General features: G+C 41.1%; 1 protein-coding gene across 8 annotated transcripts in view; it reads left to right on the top strand.

Moving 5' to 3' along the window:
- The window catches only part of LOC119013946 (glutamate receptor ionotropic, NMDA 2B), a 134,609-nt gene that overhangs the window by 83,546 nt on the left and 33,271 nt on the right, over positions 1-17,792 (top strand). For all 8 annotated transcript variants that reach the window (XM_037088874.1, XM_037088868.1, XM_037088872.1 and 5 more), the window contains 2 exons: positions 156-348; positions 16,003-16,117. In XM_037088874.1, coding sequence (XP_036944769.1) covers positions 156-348; positions 16,003-16,117 — 308 coding nt within the window. The remainder of the gene's footprint in view (positions 1-155; positions 349-16,002; positions 16,118-17,792) is intronic.

Raw genomic sequence — 17,792 nt, 5'->3', positions numbered from 1 at the left:
TTGTCTCTCCACCTCTCTCATTTTCATCATCCTCCCCTTCTTACTTCTCCATTGTTAACTAACCCGTCTGTCCCCTTCTGTCTCACCATCTTTTCTTTTTTCTCCCCGCACCTCCTCTGATCCTTCTGGCTTCTCTTCTTGCTTCGTCCTCCCAGGTCTGCTCTCGGTGTCCTATGACGAGTGGGACTACAACCTGGAGGCCCGCGTTCGTGATGGTGTGGCGATCATCACTATGGCAACCTCGGCCATGATGATGGACCGCGGACCTCACACCCTACTGAAGTCTGAGTGCCACGGAGCTCCCGACAAGAAGACCCCCATCTCAGGCAACCCCAATGAAGTGCTCAGGTAAGAGCAGATGGAAGCTCGATTGTCTACATTGTAACACAGGATTATTTACACATTGCATTGACTTTTTATTTCATTGAAATATTTGGTTAAAGGAAGGTGTGACAGTTTGAGAAACACGCTCATTGGGAGTAAAATGAGAAGCTTGACACCTCTGTCATATCTGTCTGATGGGCTAAAGCCAGCAGCTAGTTAGTTTAGTCAGTCCAAAGTTAACAAAATATGTCTAACAGTGCTCTATAACTCACTGACTATGTATTTGCTAGTTATGAAAGCTTGAGGAATTCACAGTTTTTGAATTGTTCTTTTTACAATGTTTTTTGTACAAATTTATACAAAGGAGAAATTACAAGTTCATTAGAGGGCTTTGTAATTGCTGCAGAGTGCATGTGTTAGCCTCTGACAGGCTAGCTGTTGTGTATTGATTACAGTCTTACAGTTATGTGGAATTGCCAAAACCATTTAGCATTTATGCTACACAGTATTTAATCAATGAGCACCTGAACACAAAAACCTGTCAAGAACTCCATGATCACAAGACAATTTCCAAATGTATGAGTTTTAGAGCACTGTGTGAATGCACCTATTGAGAAGTAACTTGTGCAGTGATTTTTGGGAAACTGAGGGCAAGGAGAGCCCACTTGTGCTCTTCAAATTCAAGAGAATGAATTCATGAAAAATGTCTCATATGAATGTGAAAATTGCAAATGTCAATACTTTATGACATCTTAATTCCGAAAAAAAACTGACTTTAAGCAGACGACCCCAGAATTGGGAGAAAGCTTATGCACAGTTTACCTGTTGAATATTTGTTGACAATTAATTTTTCAATGTATGGCATTCACAAACTAATGTATTGATATCAAGTTAGCTGTAACAGCTTGGTATATTTAGTATTATAGAAATAGTACCTGGACTTGTGACTGCATTTACAATCTAAACTTCCTGTTGAATATTTACACTTGTACATGCTCTCCCTCTGTACAAATCATTACAGTACCTTTTTACTATGAGAAACATCTGAGTGCAGTGCAGGCTTAATGTTCAGTTCCTGCATTGCGTGCAGTAAAGGAAGCTCACCATTTGCTCAAAAGCAATCCTGCACATACAGTATCCCATAAAATTGTACAATATGTAACAAAGTGTAAAGGCCACACATCTCAGCAGTGGTCTCATTTGTTTACAGTCACTTATTTGCAATTACTCTAATGTCTCCAAATTAATGTGGCAATGATTTATGGGTGCTAAAATGCTCCACACAGCAGTTATAAAAGGCGCACAGGTCCAGGTGGTGAGACATCAACACGAGCATCCAGGCTTAGATCAGCACATCCATGGATGCAGCAGATGCCTGCACACACACAAACAGACACTTGCACCTTCATCCTCTGCATACTGTGGTCGTCCTCCCCCCATGTAATAATACCCTACACACACAAGCACCCCCTTCACATGCCCCTTCCTCAGAAAAAAAAACAACCCCACCCCCTCAGCTGTCCGTCTCAGCAGCAGGCCTTTTGAACTGGTTATGAAGCGCAGCGTTCGGCGGCGCTTTGCTCTGCGCGCTGCCTAATTGGTCCCAATGGCGTTTGAGTCGACGAACACTAGCCCCTGTCGCGCTGTGCTCCAGAGCTCAGCACAGTATTTTATTATATTCAGGGGCAGTTTCACCCCTCTGCCACTCTGTGTGTCTGCTGCAGCTGTGTGTGTGTTTTTATGGTGCTAAAGAGACGCACAAGGCCAGTGTGTGTGTGTGTGTGTGTGTGTGTGTGTGTGTGTGTGTGTGTGTGTGTGTGTGTGTGTGTGTGTGTGTGTGTGTGTGTGTTAGGGATGTGGGACATGAGATTTTATCGTCATTCAGGAATAAAACACTCAGGATAAGTTAATCAGTGTGAATTTCAAATATTGGGCTAGTGGTGACTCTAATTATCGTAAATATCTTTACATGAGAGACCTGGAAAAGATCAATGGCATACAGTCTTATACTGATTTTTTTGGAATTGCCACAGAGGGGAGCCTGCACCTTTCCTGTCATTACAAAAACTTCTACTACTGCTACTACTAACTTAATCTACTAACTAAAGAACAACAGAGAGATGAGGTGTCCACAATCGGTTTATCCTTTATTTTACTCAGGGGGAACATATGACTTATGATTCCCCTATATAAGGTATCAAGTGGCAAACTTTGATATTAGAGGGGCAGGGACAGAAAAGTTGTAGTATTGAGTACCGGCTTTATGCAGGAGAGGTGTGAATCTTCATCGGCCTCACGATTCGATTTAAATTTGATTTTGTTGTCATCAAATGCGAAACGATTCTCAAAGAATCTTGATGCATCTCATTGCATGGAATTGTCAATTATCTATTTTTACCATTTAATTTCCCCCTTTATTCTTAAAGTAATTTACCGTATTGGCATCCATGTGGACAGTTACATGGCAGGTTCCCCTGGGTGTCCACCATTAGTCCTATCAGTGGTGTTACATTTGTTTTTTCAAATAATCTCAGGTTTAAGTGATTGTAGTAAGTTGTTGTGCTATTTGAAGAGTTTGGGAGTTTTAGAGCACATTTTTATGATTATGGTGATAGTCGTGACGTGACGTTTTCAGATCGGTTCATGCCCAGTGTGTAAAGGTGTTGTAAAGGAGCAACAATTTCACTGTTGATTGCAGTCACATTCATCCTGAAATGTGAGTTTTCACAAAGACACATCACTCAGGGGGCTACTGGGGCTCACCTTTTTGGATTGCACCATGAACATGGGATGATTTTTTCCGCTCATGCTCCCAGCTTAACTACATCCTGCACTAAGGCACGAAAGCTTTGTTGTCCATTCCAGCAAGCTCTTTAGATGTCATTTCAACCCCCGTGTGCTTGTTCATTCCTTTCTGTGGCTTTGCATTTGTTTCACCACTGCTTACTGCTTTGAGATAACAGAGGAGTTTGTGGCAGCTGCTGTTGCCCCAGAATGCAATTCCCCTGTTCTGTTGTGCTGTGCCTCGCTGTGGTCTGCCGTGCACCGCTCTGTTCTTCTCAACTCTGCTGTGGTCTTTTTCCTGTGCTGCTCTCTACTCTGCTCGGCTCCCTCTTAACTCCGTCATGTTCTCCTCTGTCCTCTCTTGCCCTGTAGTCTTCTCTTTTGTTCTGCCCTGGTCTGCTTTTATACATCTGCTCGCCTCTGCTCTGCTTTGTTCCACTTTATTCTCTTCTGTCTCCTCTCCTCTCCTCTCCTCTCCTCTCCTCTCCTCTCCTCTCCTCAGCCATCGTCTGCGCTCCAGACCTGCGGTTTTATAATCAACTTAGCTGTGTTGTTGATTGGATCAGCTACGAGCACTGCTAAGATCCTTCGCCCCTCGCTGCCTTAACTAAATTTGTTTGGTGATAACCTTTGTCTTCAAGTGTTCAATCAAGAGATTAGCATTTGGCCTACAGTCTATATACTAGAAAACTGAATGAATGACTGGCCTGCCTGGCTTGCTGGCTGCTTGCTTTGGCTGGATGGAAGCCCTGCTGCCTGGTTGGTTCACTATTAAGTGAATCAGTGGCTGAATAGATGAAAGATGGATGGAAAGGGAAGCAACTCAATCAAAAGGCTCTTTTGTGAAGGAGGAGATCTTTTTATTCAATCACACTCTCCAGTGAATTCATTTGTACATTTTCATACAGACCTTTACAGCAAATCATTAATAAATCAGGTAGAGTCACAATAAATTCTTAGCCGCCCAGAATGGCATGTAAAGCTCCAATCGTTAAAGCTCACTTTTTGCTGTGAGATTAGTTCACGAAAATCAATTGAGCCGGGCAACTGGAATCAGACTAATCTACAAGCTACAGGGATCGGTTAAGCAGTTCCCAACCTTTTTTTGTAAGACATCCCCTCAGCACAGTGCGATGTACCAGCACACACAATTATTTTCCAAAGGTGTTCGGTCATATTAATTTCAGGCGGGATTTTTTTTTCTTTTACTATTAATCATATATAAGAGGAATTATTTATTTACTTGGGTTTTGTAAAGTTTGCATTTATACCTACCAAATGGAGTAACAACAGCTTTATGTTACAACAGTGTATCAATTACTTTAAGCATACAGTATGTAATTTCGCAGAAATGTTACATATTGTATCTTTAAGTGACCTATTTCAACAGTTACTTTTAACTAACTTTTTCTTGTCCTCCACTCACTTGGGTCTGAGTTAGCGTGACTAGTTTTCACTAGAACACCTTTATAAATTGTTATAGCTGTGTATGCATCTTCCTAATCAAATCACAAATTCAATTCAGACTTTTCAATCTAGTGAAGATACTCTGCAATCTCTTCAGTTTACCCCCTGGGCAAGAGCAGAGGTGCCCCCTGAGGTGCAAGGAGGCCTGGTTGGGAATTGCAAAATGATGTGATTTTCCACCTCTCAAACTCATCAAGAACAACTATTATAATTATTATTATAACTGTGCTACATTGTATTTCTCTCTTCAGATTTACTGTGACAGATTTCTTTCAGGTAAATTCAGGGATTAGAACAGCCGCCATGTTTGCAGACTTGGAGTTTAAATTTAGAGCCCCAAATCTGCTGCAGCGGTGGTGATGGAACGACGACAACACCTTTCAGTCATCCATTTTACCGCCTGATGAGATGCTGCATTTTAAGCAAACACAAGCAAGCAAACACATACATGCCAAACCAGTCTGAACAAAGCAACATTTGTGGGACATCTTTGAGACTCTCCAGCTGTGCAACCCAGTCGGATACTTAATTCTGGAAGGGAGTGTGACTATTTGTGACGATCACACAGCACTTTGTAGTTTCGATCACACATCCCGTGGCCTTGAAGCTTGCAGATAACAAACGGGTTAGCAAGGAATGCATGAAAGTATGTAAATCGCATCTCGTTTACATTTTGGTCCAATGTTGAGTGATGGAGAATTGCCGTATGGTCACGGGCATCTGCTTTGACGTTATAAGCCATACATTATGCCGATCCCTCCCTGCTTAGCATTTCCTTGTCCAGCCCTCAGAGCTCCACAGAATACCACAAGAGAAGGACACGTCACTTGGCTAAGTAAATTAAGTCCACTGTAGCCAGCGCTGTGACATTACAGCTAATGCTACAGTATGAGCCTGACAAATGAAGATAGCAGAAAGGGGAAGAAGAGAGCAGAGCACAGAGAGCAGAAAGACACAGTGAGGGGGAGATAGCAGGAGAGAGAGAGAGGGCTGCTGAGCAATACACAACAGTGTGAGAATCATGAGTTTGACAACAGTGGCCCTGACCTTGCCAGCCGTGGACAGGTTCCAAATGAGCTCGGAGTTGGAAAGGTGTCAAGTGCTTTTAAGCTCTGTGGACATTTTTGAACTTATGTGGCCCCAGTGAGGCTCTCAATAGAGTCTATGTGTGTTTGCATGCGTGTGTGTGTGTGTGTGTGTTTGTGCCCTCTATTGTGCATGCAGTATACTCTGAAGCAGCATTTCAATCCTATTGAGTTGAGGGATGAGTGTGAGCCAGCTCAGTGGACAGTATGCCCACCTGTGTGTGTACGTGTGTTTAGCTGTTTAAGGGCGAGTCTATGAAGGCCAGTGGAGTGTGTGTTTATGGGGCAGGCTAGTGGGAGGCGTTAAGAAGGTACCTGTTTGTGACTGGGCCTTATTGGAACTAGGTCAGGATGCTCCTGCTGGCTTTCTCCTTCTCCTTCCCTCTTCCTTCATTTTGTTTTCATTGCCGTCCCTTCCGCCTCCTAAATCTTTTCATCTGTTTCTGTCACTAAATCTCCTTTTCCCTGCCAGGTTTATTCAGTTCTCTATTTTTCTGTAGTTTTATTTTATCTCCCATAATCATCGCCTTTTCCTCTGCTTTTATTACATTATTTTTTTTCTTTTTCAGCCCTCAACTGCTTCCTCTTTCCTCCCAATTCCTTTTTCTGTATGCTATTGTAAGTTCTGTTTCTCATAAGGTACATTTGTCTTTTAAAACTTTTGCAGTTTTATTCAGAAATACTCATAACTTACAAGAACATTCCAAGAAGAATATTGCCTTAAGTGGAGGGCTGGACAATGTGTTCATATTATATCATTGTCATGATATGAGACTATATACTGTCTTAGATGTTAGAGCTTAGCACATTGTAGCCTATAGTATTCTTAATATAAGATTTCATAAGGAAGCATGTGTAAACTGTGTGGGACATAGTCCAGCAGTTGTTGAGTGAAGTGAGGCAGTGTTTTTGTTTGAAAGAAGAACCACGGAAATGCGTGTGCTGCTCGGTGTACAGTAGTTTTGTGTGTTGTGTTCATTGCCACAGAAGAGAAATAGAAAGTCCTTGTACATGCAGCGTTTCTACCATGTCTTCCAGCATTTTTTCACGGCAGAGTTGGTCCAGTCTGTGAAAAGGTTGTTGCCAAGTACGACACATGCTGATGATAGCCAGGGGTCTCCCGATTATGGTTCAGAGCCGCAGATCTGGAGAGGTACTTTATCCACAAAGAATGCAGAATGCTCTGTGGAGCAGACCTGCATGCAGCACAACTGAGCGATCAGATGTAATTACTGGCCAAATTGGTGCAAATCTGTGCTATGCACTGAAATGTATAGAATTTTTCAACTTAGAAAAATTGCTAGAAAAATGAGAAGAGCGATGCAACAACGGGGCTCACGTCAGGCAAAAAAACACCAAAAAGAACCTGTAATTATGTGTACCTGGAGGGACGGGGCAAAGCTGCGCCCAAGCTCAAATTTTAATATTACTCATATTATGTTAACATCACTGTTGATTGTTTATCAAAAAAAAAAAAAAAAAAAAAAAAAAATATATATATATATATATATATATATATATATATATATATATATATAATTATTCCTACAAGATTTTCCCCAAAAAACGTTGTGACTTTTGAGTTTGTTGCTCAGTACTACCATTTATGAAGTGTTCTTGAGGAGATATATAATGTATCTTACTGTGTGGCCTAAAAATATTGTGATATTATCGCCCAGCCCTACTCAAATGTTTTATTAACGATCTCTGAAATGTAGATTTGATTGATGGAAATCTTTATTTTTAACATTCCTTTTCTCTTTTTTTTCTTAAGAGACAAACAAACAAACCAACAAAAGAATAGAGCATATGAAAACAGATGATTCAAATTACATGTTCGAAAAGGAGTGGGAAGAGGTGTGAACTGATCTGATCTGAGATCCCCTCTAGAGAGTCCACTCTGTTATTCTATCATAGTGACATTCGATGAAGTGCTGTCTCTCATTCGTCGAAAACAAACCAAATCAAAGCCACATATTTAGTGTAATTTGCTACTTTGCTGCTCTCCATCCTGTGTCTGTACCTGTCTTGTCATCACTCCACTCTCTTCCCATTAGCACACTTTATTACACTGTTTACACATTCAGTTCCCAAGTCTAAACACACATGTGGATACTATGAGATGCATACGTGTGCAAACACATGCACCCAAATAACAAATTTCACACTCCCCCCCCCCCCCCACACACACACATTCACACCGTTTATCCCGAGTGTGCATGCAGCACGGCTACAGCATTTGAGTTTTTCTGCCACAGGGCCATATGGGGCATGTTATCACTCTCCATATAGATCCCTCCTCTACAAATCCAATAAGTACATTGCGCCACAGTAATTGCTAAGGAGTGTAATTCATGACTAATTCATGTCGGGGTTAATTTATTAAAAATGACTTATCAATATTTCACACAACTCCTCCATTATTCACACCCGAACATGCGCTAAAACGTATCTGTGTCAGGCCATGGAGTTAGCATGGCAAGTGTTTGTCTGTGTGTGTGTGTGTGTGTGTGTGTGTGTGTGTGCGTGCGCACGCGCGCGTGATTGTGTGTATGCGTGTGTAGGTCAGCTGCTCTGATTTACGAGGGCGAGAATTTGCCTCAAATAAAGAAAAAAAGGAATGATCAGACTGTCCACAGAAATGTGAGGCGTTTATTGAAGGCGATGTTGTCACTATAGATTTGATTGTAGCTCTGCCTGCTGGAGTCCGGTCAGTGTCACTCGCTCTTGCTCAACAGGTGGAGACAGCTGCTGCTGCTGTTTGAATCTTAATCCACCTGCTGTACAGTACAGCTGAGATACTCTAGCTTGAGCTGGAAGCTGACAGATTCAAGAGGATATCCAAATAGTGGGTTCAGTGGATGGATGCGTCTCCTTTACTGTATGTGCATGTGTACAAGGCATTCTTAGCATGACACATACAATAGAGTAGGTAAATATAGAGTGCAGATTTGTGTTCACATGTTTATTTGTGTTCCTGTCACATGAAAGAGGGCAGGGAAGGTGAATGTCTGTCATCAAGCTTTGAGCAAGGCACTTAACACCCGGCTGCCCCGGTGTAGCTGCTCAGTGGCCCATAAAAGGACTCGCTGGGTGGTTTCCAGATGTGGATGTACTGTATGTACCCCTGTGAATGCTGAGTAAACCCTCACTGTTTAAAGAGTGTGTGGGTGCATGTTTGCCCAATTTTTGAAATAAAACAATACATTTAAAAATCTACAAGCGAAAACACAGAATTGAAATAGCAAGACCAGTCACATTGTCGCTTTTCCATAACTAGACAAAACATCAGTTACATTTATTTATGGCCAGTTAGATAAACACCTTGTTTCTTCAGGCAAAAGTGATTTCAGATGTGTCGCCTTAGACTAGTTTAGGTGAAAAGGGGATCTCAAACCGAATAGTCATTTAAGAATCTCAATATTGAAGCAAATCCTGTGTTTTGCTTTATTTACTTTTTACTCCATTCAAGCAAGACAACACTGACAGCAACAGACAAAAAAAAAACAGAAAAAAAGAGACAAAACAAAACAAAAAACTAAAAGCCACAAGGAAAAAACCCAAACAGGGATAAATACAAGACAGCTAGACAATTAGATTGCATGAAGCCTGAATAGTTTGATGACAAAATGTGCCTGTCATAGAACAGTAGACTGTTTCTTATACACATAGATAGTAAGCCTTTATTCAGGGAAAAATGTAAAAACTACAACAGTTGTACAATGCAGGAAATGTATGTAAGTTAGTTTACCTTTTAGGGAAAAAAATGAAAATAAGAGATTAGAATCATCTTATATAATAATTTGATAATTAAAAATAATTTGATATTAAACTTCTGGGAAGGTTTGTTTAATAATAATCACTTAATAATGACCATCATTCATAAATCTCAAGTTTTTAGTTAATTCAACTTTAGTTAATAGTTATTTCACTGTAAACAAATAATTAAATCCTTCATAGATAATTTATGAATTAATTGTGCACGTCTAAAGACATCTTTTGTAACTCCAAATAATGAAGCCACATCATGATTTTCTTGATAAAGAAGGAGGGATAGGCAGCCTTCCACCTAAGCAGGACTCATTGTCACACTAACATTGAAGTAAATGCTATTGCATAGACTGATGTTATGTTCAGTTTAAATGGCATTGATACAGGAAGTTCAGAGGAGGTGACGGACGGAAGTGTAAACACACAGTGTGATGAGAGAACAGGGACGAGAGCGCTGCAGTCTCGTAGTAATATGTCCCATCCCCTCCCTCTTTTTCTTTGAATCCCACCTCTCCCTCTGTCTCTCTCTCCCTCCCACCCTCTGCGAGATTACCGTTACCATAGTAACACAGCAGATTGGCTTGGAAGTCACAGTGGTTGTGGGTGCCATGGCAACACACATATGCTTGTGTTTTGCTCTGTCGACGTGTGTAGGATGCGCACGCTCACATAGACACACAAAGGCCCCACATTGTTGCAGGTAACAATAGCTCGCTCAGTAAAGATTAAAGCAGGGGGGCTCTGCATCAAGTCATTTTGTAAATGGCTTATGATTTATGCAGCAGATTCTGTGCACTTTGTATCAGTGCCAAGGCTCTACAGGATGGGGCGGTTAGCTGGACACATGGGGCCTGCATGAGATGGTATGATGCTAGATGATTCTGCTCATCACAGCCCATTGGAAATATCAATATTTAATACAGGAAATAGAATAAGGACACTGGCATTAGAGTAATTGCTGGATTATTACATAAGACAATCTGTTCTGTAGATAGATAGATAGATAGATAGATAGATAGATAGATAGATAGATAGATAGATAGATAGATAGATAGATAGATAGATAGATAGATAGATAGATAGATAGATATTTTTCTTTATTTGTATTATTATATTGTAGATCAGAACTGATGACATCTAACTATGAAGTATTTTATATTTATATTTTATATTCTTTAAAGTAGCCACCTTTTTTCTTTAATGACAGCTTTGCACACTCTTGGCATTCTCTCAGATTCATGAGGTAGTCTCCTGGGATGGTTTTCCAACAGTCTTGAAGGAGATCCCAGTGGTTCGTCAGGTGACTGTGGAGGCCAGGTCATCTGGCGCAGCACTCATCACTCTCCTTCTTGGTCAGATAGCCATTACAAAGCCTGGAGGTGTGTTCGGGATCATTGTGCCGTTGACAAACAAATATTGGTCCCACTAAGCCCAAACTGGATGGGATGGCATGTCGCTGCAGAATGCTGTGGTAGCCATGCTGTTTAAGTGTCCCTCGGATTTTGAATAAATCACCAGCAGTGTCATCAGCAAAGCACCCCCACACCATCACACCTCCTCCTCCATGCTTCACAGTGAGAAGCATCCGCTCACCTTTTCTGTGTCTCATAAAGACAAGACATGGAACCAGAAATCTAATATTTGAAACAAAGTTCAGATTTCCACTGGTCTTACGTCCATCCCTTGTTTTTCTTGGCCCAAGAACTTCTCTTCTTCTTCTTGTTCTTTCTCAGTAGTTGCTTCTTTGCAGCAATTGAACCATTAGGCCTGATTCACACAGTCTCCTCTGAGCAGTTGATGTTGAGATGTCAGCTACTTGAATTCTATGAGGAATTTATGTGTGCTCTGATCTTAGGTGCTGTGAGTTTGTGGTTTCTGAGTGTGGTAACTCTTGGTCTTCATCTCCTCGGGTGGTATTCATGAGAGCCATCTTCCATTTTCTGGATTGACTGACCTTCATGTCTGAAAGTAATGATGGACTGTCATTACTTATATGAATTAGAACTGTAGTCGAATAGGGCTATTCACTGTATTGAACTGTGTACCAACATTAGATCTGCACAACACAACTGATGGTCTCAAACACATTGAGAAGGCAAGAAATTCCACAACTGTTGACAAGGCACACATGTTAACTGAAAACCATTCCATTTTTTTAAAGAATAGAATAGAAAACATATTTTGGTTTGTTTAACACTTTTTGTTTACTACATAATTCCATATGTGTTCTTTCTCAGTTTGAATGTCTTAACATTTGACTGGTACGCTACATACATACATAGATGCAAACAGCACATACCGTACATACTTAAATAGGCTGTTCACATAGCAGGCAAATCCATTTGTCTCTCAAATCTGAACAATATAGAGCCCACACTATTATCTGTAAAGGATCAGGTCGGAGGTGTCAGTAACCCATGCATGATAAATTTTGTCACACTTCCGTCTCTGGATCTTAGGACCCTGATATGAGCAGCAAAAGCAAGCAGACTGAGATGCTGAGATCTGTAGAAATCTGATCTGAATCGCATTTCAGACCCCCCTCCCTTTTGTTGTTGTTGTTGTTGTTGTTGTTGTTGTTGTTGTTGTTTTTTTGTTTTTCTTTTGCTGTCCAGACTTCCTGAAATCTAATCGAATACAATCTGGATATGCCACAAAAAACAGATTTGGGCTGGTAGAGTGAACATAGCCATAGATACTAGGATTGGGCGATCTTCATCATCCATCAGTCAAGCTTCTTAGATTTCTAGTTTCCTAGCTTAGCCTTCTTGGTACACTGTAGTTAGCCAGCTTTTTTTCAAGCCTCTGTGACTGAACATAACTAAATTATGGATATGTGGTATGGAGTAGGGTTGAGCCAATGGATGATGTCATCATTGATCGACGATGGCTGACAGCCATCAACTACTAATCTCTGACCTACGTAACATCGAGATTTAAAAAGCTCCCACCAGAGAGCACAGTTACGTGGCGTTTCCTCTCAGAGTTGCTGTTTCTCTCGTCATGCAGTTTTTATATACAGTTTTCTTAGCTTAGCTTCCTTCCTTCCTTGTCTTATGCATACTTCAGTTCAACAAAGCTATGCAATGCACATGTGGCACAGAGATGAACACTCTTTTGAACCTAGCACAGGGATGTTTGTCGGGGGTAACAGGAGATAGTTTCCTCTGCAAGGTGAGACAGTTGGCGATTCATATCAGAGCAACTTTCGGTAACCGCAGCGGCTACAGTTGTGAGCTAATACACAATTTCTGCCTTATGAAGGGGGCATGCTGCCTCAACTTCCTAAATAATAATCTCGTCGTCTATCGCAGTGTCTCACTGTAGACATCATCATCAGCCACTTCAACAGACATCTCCCAATCCTAGTATGGAGACAAAGACCCTTTTAAACCAAGCACAGGGATGTTGATCTGACTCCATTCTCTGGTGATGGGAGACAAACAACAATGTCATCGTCCATTTAGATGTTTATGAATGGTCACTGTCATATGTCAGTTCAATAGACATTGCCCAACCAAAATAGAATTAGAATTAAAGAAGAATAGCTTCTTTCATTTCTTTTTTCATTTTTTAAACTTTGCTTTTGTTATTTTCAGGGAAAATTAGAAGACATAACAATAGTTGACAAAGATTTGACATATAACAATCCCCTCACCCCTCCCACGAACTGACAGCAACAGCTCAATTAGACAATATCACAACAGAGGAAAATCCACAATCCTAAAGCAAGACAAATACAGAAACATAAAATGAAGAAAAGGTGATATATCTGGATGTTAGCATGGAGTTAACAGGGATAATTGAGAGCGAGTTTGACAAGAGGAGGGAGAGAGGAGAAGAGAGAAATAGATGGCTCCTAGATGAAATTAAATGTCTCTACCTTGCTTTGTTGCATGTATCTAATCTTTTCAGGATTCAAGCAGCTCATTAAATCTATAATCCAGTTTATAGGAGAATATGCTTGAGGAGACTACCAGCCCATGAGAATCAGTCATTTGGCTATTAGAGTGGAGAAGACTGGGGTATCTGTAATGAGTATTGTTCTAAAGATGCAATATTTCACATTTCTGCATTAAGTTGTCCAAAAAGGACAGGAGCTTTGCTCTGTGTTTTTATGGAGTTGTGTAGAGTTGAGCTTGAGTTTAAAGAATCTTTAAAGTTTTAGACTTGGAGTGCAGCAGTGAGATGGTGGTTAATGTTAAGGTACTGCTGCAGTGACGTTGAGCATCGTCACTCTCTCTCCTGAGGAAAAGGATTGTTTAAGACAAACTGATTCTGCTGGTGATCATGTGACCCGATACATGACCCAGTCCGCTGTTTACACACCCGGTAGCACTCTGGCACCGAGCCAGTCCTCTACACACACGGTTACATACACACTCATGCACCTTCTTGTGCCATTTTTATATTCATCTACATATATATGGTGTGCATGGTTTTGAGCCTGAGTGTTTCCATGGAAACAGTCAGAGAGATAGGAAGAGAGGGAGCGAGTTAAGGGTGAGGGATGGAAAGAGTTAAGAGATTTTGTGTGTGTGTGAGTGTGTGTGCGTTTATGTATGTGTGGGATGACAGTGAAGTGATTTGAGTTCACCTGACATAAACATCCCTGTTCTCACATACACACACTTACACACTCCCACGCGCATTCACCATAATCACTGCAAGAGAATACAGTGTCGAGTGTCTTCGTGTGCGTGTGTGTGTGCAGGCAAGTGTGTGTTTGTTGTGTTTAGTTGAAGGGAGGTGAAATGATTTCACCTGACAGAAACAATGCTGCTTTCTCTCGGTTTCTCCTTCTCCGCCACACAGAAACACCGACCGAGGCAGACACGCGGAGAGCCAGACACACACCAACACACAGTGATCTAACAAGCTGCTGTTGGTGTTTCATATTGTACTTTTTGTTACATTTAGACACAAACTGCATTAGTCATTTTGTGTGCCTCCTGTCTTGGTCCCTCGCTTCAGAGCTTGCCATATGATTTGTCAGCGTAACACAACCAGACTGCAAAAATTGCATCAAGTGATGTGACCACATTTTTTTATCTGGTCATCCATGTCTCCAGCTTGATCGTTTCCTGTTGGGCTCCTTGTCACCTTTAATGATATTTTCAGAAAGCTAAAAAAATGTGTGCCTCTTGCCAAATTAATTCATTTTTTTGTTATCAAAAGTTAATAATTTTTCATTAGTATTTGATTGTTTGGGCAAAAAAAATTATTTGCTAATTTAAAGTGAAAAATTGATTGCAATTGCTATTCAACATCTCTAGCGTTGCCTCTGCTGTTGATAAGAGTGCTAGCAACATGGCTACCACGCCGCCTGGTTACTGTCTAAAACAAAACACAACTGTACAAATCCCAGTTTGACGTAGGAACCCAGATCTCAGTTCTATGCATTAACAGATCGTGTAGAAAGAATGGTTTTGAACCATCTCAAGTCCGGGTGGGAAGGGCAAATAATTATCCGTGTGGGAAGAGACTTTGACACAACACCGGAACTCTCAATCAAGTGAATACCCGTCTGTTCATGTCTGTTGTTTTTACTCAGTTTTTATACCTCTCCGTTTTCGCCTTCTTTGCCCTCTCCATCAGTATAATTCCTATTATTTTAAAGTGTAGAGTTTCCACAGTTACTCTTGTTCTTCATCCAGTTTTATGGGGATAGCGATCAGGGGAAAAAAAAAATCCCTCTTCTTCTTTTGGTTGCACAATAAGTGAACATGAGATAAGATAAGAAGTACCCTACTGATCTACCTTTAGGGGAAATCTGATGTCAGATGTCAATGTTAGACATGCTTCATTTGTGCTGTACCGAAGCTGAGAAAACAGTGATAAAAGAAAATGAAGGATGCATGACCAAAATCGTTTTGTGGACTTCCAGATATACCATCAAGAAAATTGATAAAAAGATATATTCCCTGAGAGTGATCCTCTCTTATTTATGTAGAAACATACATGATCAAAATCCTAAACTCTCAAAACAATGATTTCATATTCAGTAGCTTTTTATTGGCATGATGATGTCAGTATAATGAGGATGGATGTGTGTATTTTAACATTTCCTAGCCTGATAAACTAACAGGCTGTTGCTTCACATTTAGTAAACAGACATGAGAGTGGTATCAAGCATATTCCCCAAAATGTCAAACTATTCCTTTAAGCAAGAACAGATTGAAACTGGGATGATTGGAGAGATAATTGCTGAACTTAATTTCCCCTCAGTCTCATCTAACAATCATTACTCCTGTTTTGCTCAAATGTCTGTCTGCAACTGATGACTAATGTAGATTCATTTATTTATTAAATTAAAAAAAAATGTCTGGTAGCTTTTTCCTGACAGATGATGAATTTGTGTCATGCCAGTGGGTTTGTCTGAAGATATAATCACTTAAAAACAAACTGATACCCAATGAAACTTTAATATTTGGGAAATTGAGTCATTGAACGAGAAATGATATAAATGTTTTTAGGGCAAATAAAACATTTGGGAGCTGCCACCGACAAAGTGATGTATGCCTCAACAAGTCTCTTTGTCTGTCTCTCTCCTCCATGTTTCCCTCTACAGGTACCTGATGAATGTGACGTTTGAGGGGCGTAATCTGTCGTTCAGTGAGGATGGATACCAGATGCACCCCAAGCTGGTCATCATTCTGCTCAACAAGGAGAGACAGTGGGACAGGGTGAGCAAGAGAAAAAGAGAGTATCCACCATGTGTGCAGCGACTGTATAGTCATGTCGCCGGGCATAAAACGGTCATGGCTCTAATGTGTAAACCATGAATCAGTGACAGGGTGATAGCAATGGTACTGAGTTAGCTGTGTCTTGATGGGTTCATCTGTATGTCTGGTTAAGTATCTTCTGATTTTTACTTGTTAAGCATTTTAAGCCTTAATCTTTATAGGCACTGCGCTGATTAGATATTATCAACTCAGCGAAGGTGCCTTTGAGCAATACGCTGCAGCAAAGGCTCCAGAGTGGTGAAGTCGTAGAACTGCTGCAGAATCTGCTCATTTTAAAAGTTTGGGAAGCTATTACATACTACCCGTCATTTTTTTTCTATTTTTATGACAAAATCATCTTTCAGTTTTTGCTGATGCTGCCCTCAGTCCACCAAAAAGAAATCATTTTTTCACCAGGTTTTTATGGAAAAGTGTCTGTCATCTTGATGACTATGAGCTCCAGTCTACCTCAGAGTAAGCCATTGTATAAATATCAACAGTGTCTATGAGAGACTGTGAGACGGAGTGTATTAATGTGCACATTATTCTAAGGAGGCTACCTTGTTATTTACACGTCGCTTACACGTCATGTCCTCAGGCTCTCAGATGGATGCAATCAGTATCCTCCCCAGCTCCCTCTCACTCACAAATGGTCACTCTGCTGCAAATAATGCCAAACGTGATGCTTCAAAATGTTAATCCACAAACCGATGGCTGATGTCACAATTGGTTTACGCTTGTGTTCAAATAAGGCACAAATTGATACAGGATTGAGTGGCTTCCTCATGTGAATGTGTGGAAAACAAACTTTAGTCAAACTTTAGATGTTAGTCAGCAATCGTTCTGTGAAGGTTAAAACCTTCTATTGTGCAGATGGAGAAATTGATAAAACTTCTCTGAGTACAGCTGGAAGAGAAGGTGGTAGAGCTGATAGGGCAACAGCTATCCTGAGTCACACTCTGAACTGACAACCTTAAATGAACCTGATGCTCTCCGCCACCTGCACAGTGACCAGCATGCATCTGTGTTTCCTGATGCTCAGCCTCTATTGTATCTGTGTCCTGCAGTCTGACTCCTTTGACTCTCCCTATTCTTTATTCTCAGTGTTTCTCCCTTTCTTCTGCCTCTCTAATCTATATTCTGTCCTCTGATCAGAGAACAAGGTGAATCGCTCCCCTCCTGTCTCCCCTCTCTCTCTCTCTCTATCTTTCTCCCCTTGCAGCCTGCACCACCCCTTCTCTGTCCTCCTCCTCCTCCTCCCACTCCCTAGCTCATGTTTAATTCTTAGCTTGACTTCCAGCTGAACCACTTTTCTTGGTTCCTAATGAGTTCCAGCTCCTACAACCATCCTTCCACTGCACCTTTGAAGTAGTGTGAAGACTCTGTAGTGTCCAGTCCAGTTTACTCCCCTCCAGGCTGATTTTAACCCTGTTCTCTCCACCTCCCTCCCTCCTCCTCTCGTTCCCTCCATCCCTGTCTGTCTCTATTGCTTACCGACGCTCCCTCTTTTTTTTTCTGTCCAGAGGAAGGCTGTATTGTGCCTCAGAGATACACAGTGTTAGCTTGTCCACTCCAGGCAGCCTTGGCAAGTTTGCGTTCCCTGGAGTGCACTGAGTGTGTTTGTGTGTACATGTAC

The sequence above is a fragment of the Acanthopagrus latus genome, chromosome 23, assembly GCF_904848185.1.
Source record: "Acanthopagrus latus isolate v.2019 chromosome 23, fAcaLat1.1, whole genome shotgun sequence".
NCBI classification, from domain to species: domain Eukaryota; kingdom Metazoa; phylum Chordata; class Actinopteri; order Spariformes; family Sparidae; genus Acanthopagrus; species Acanthopagrus latus.
This window is presented reverse-complemented; position numbering and strand designations above follow the sequence as displayed.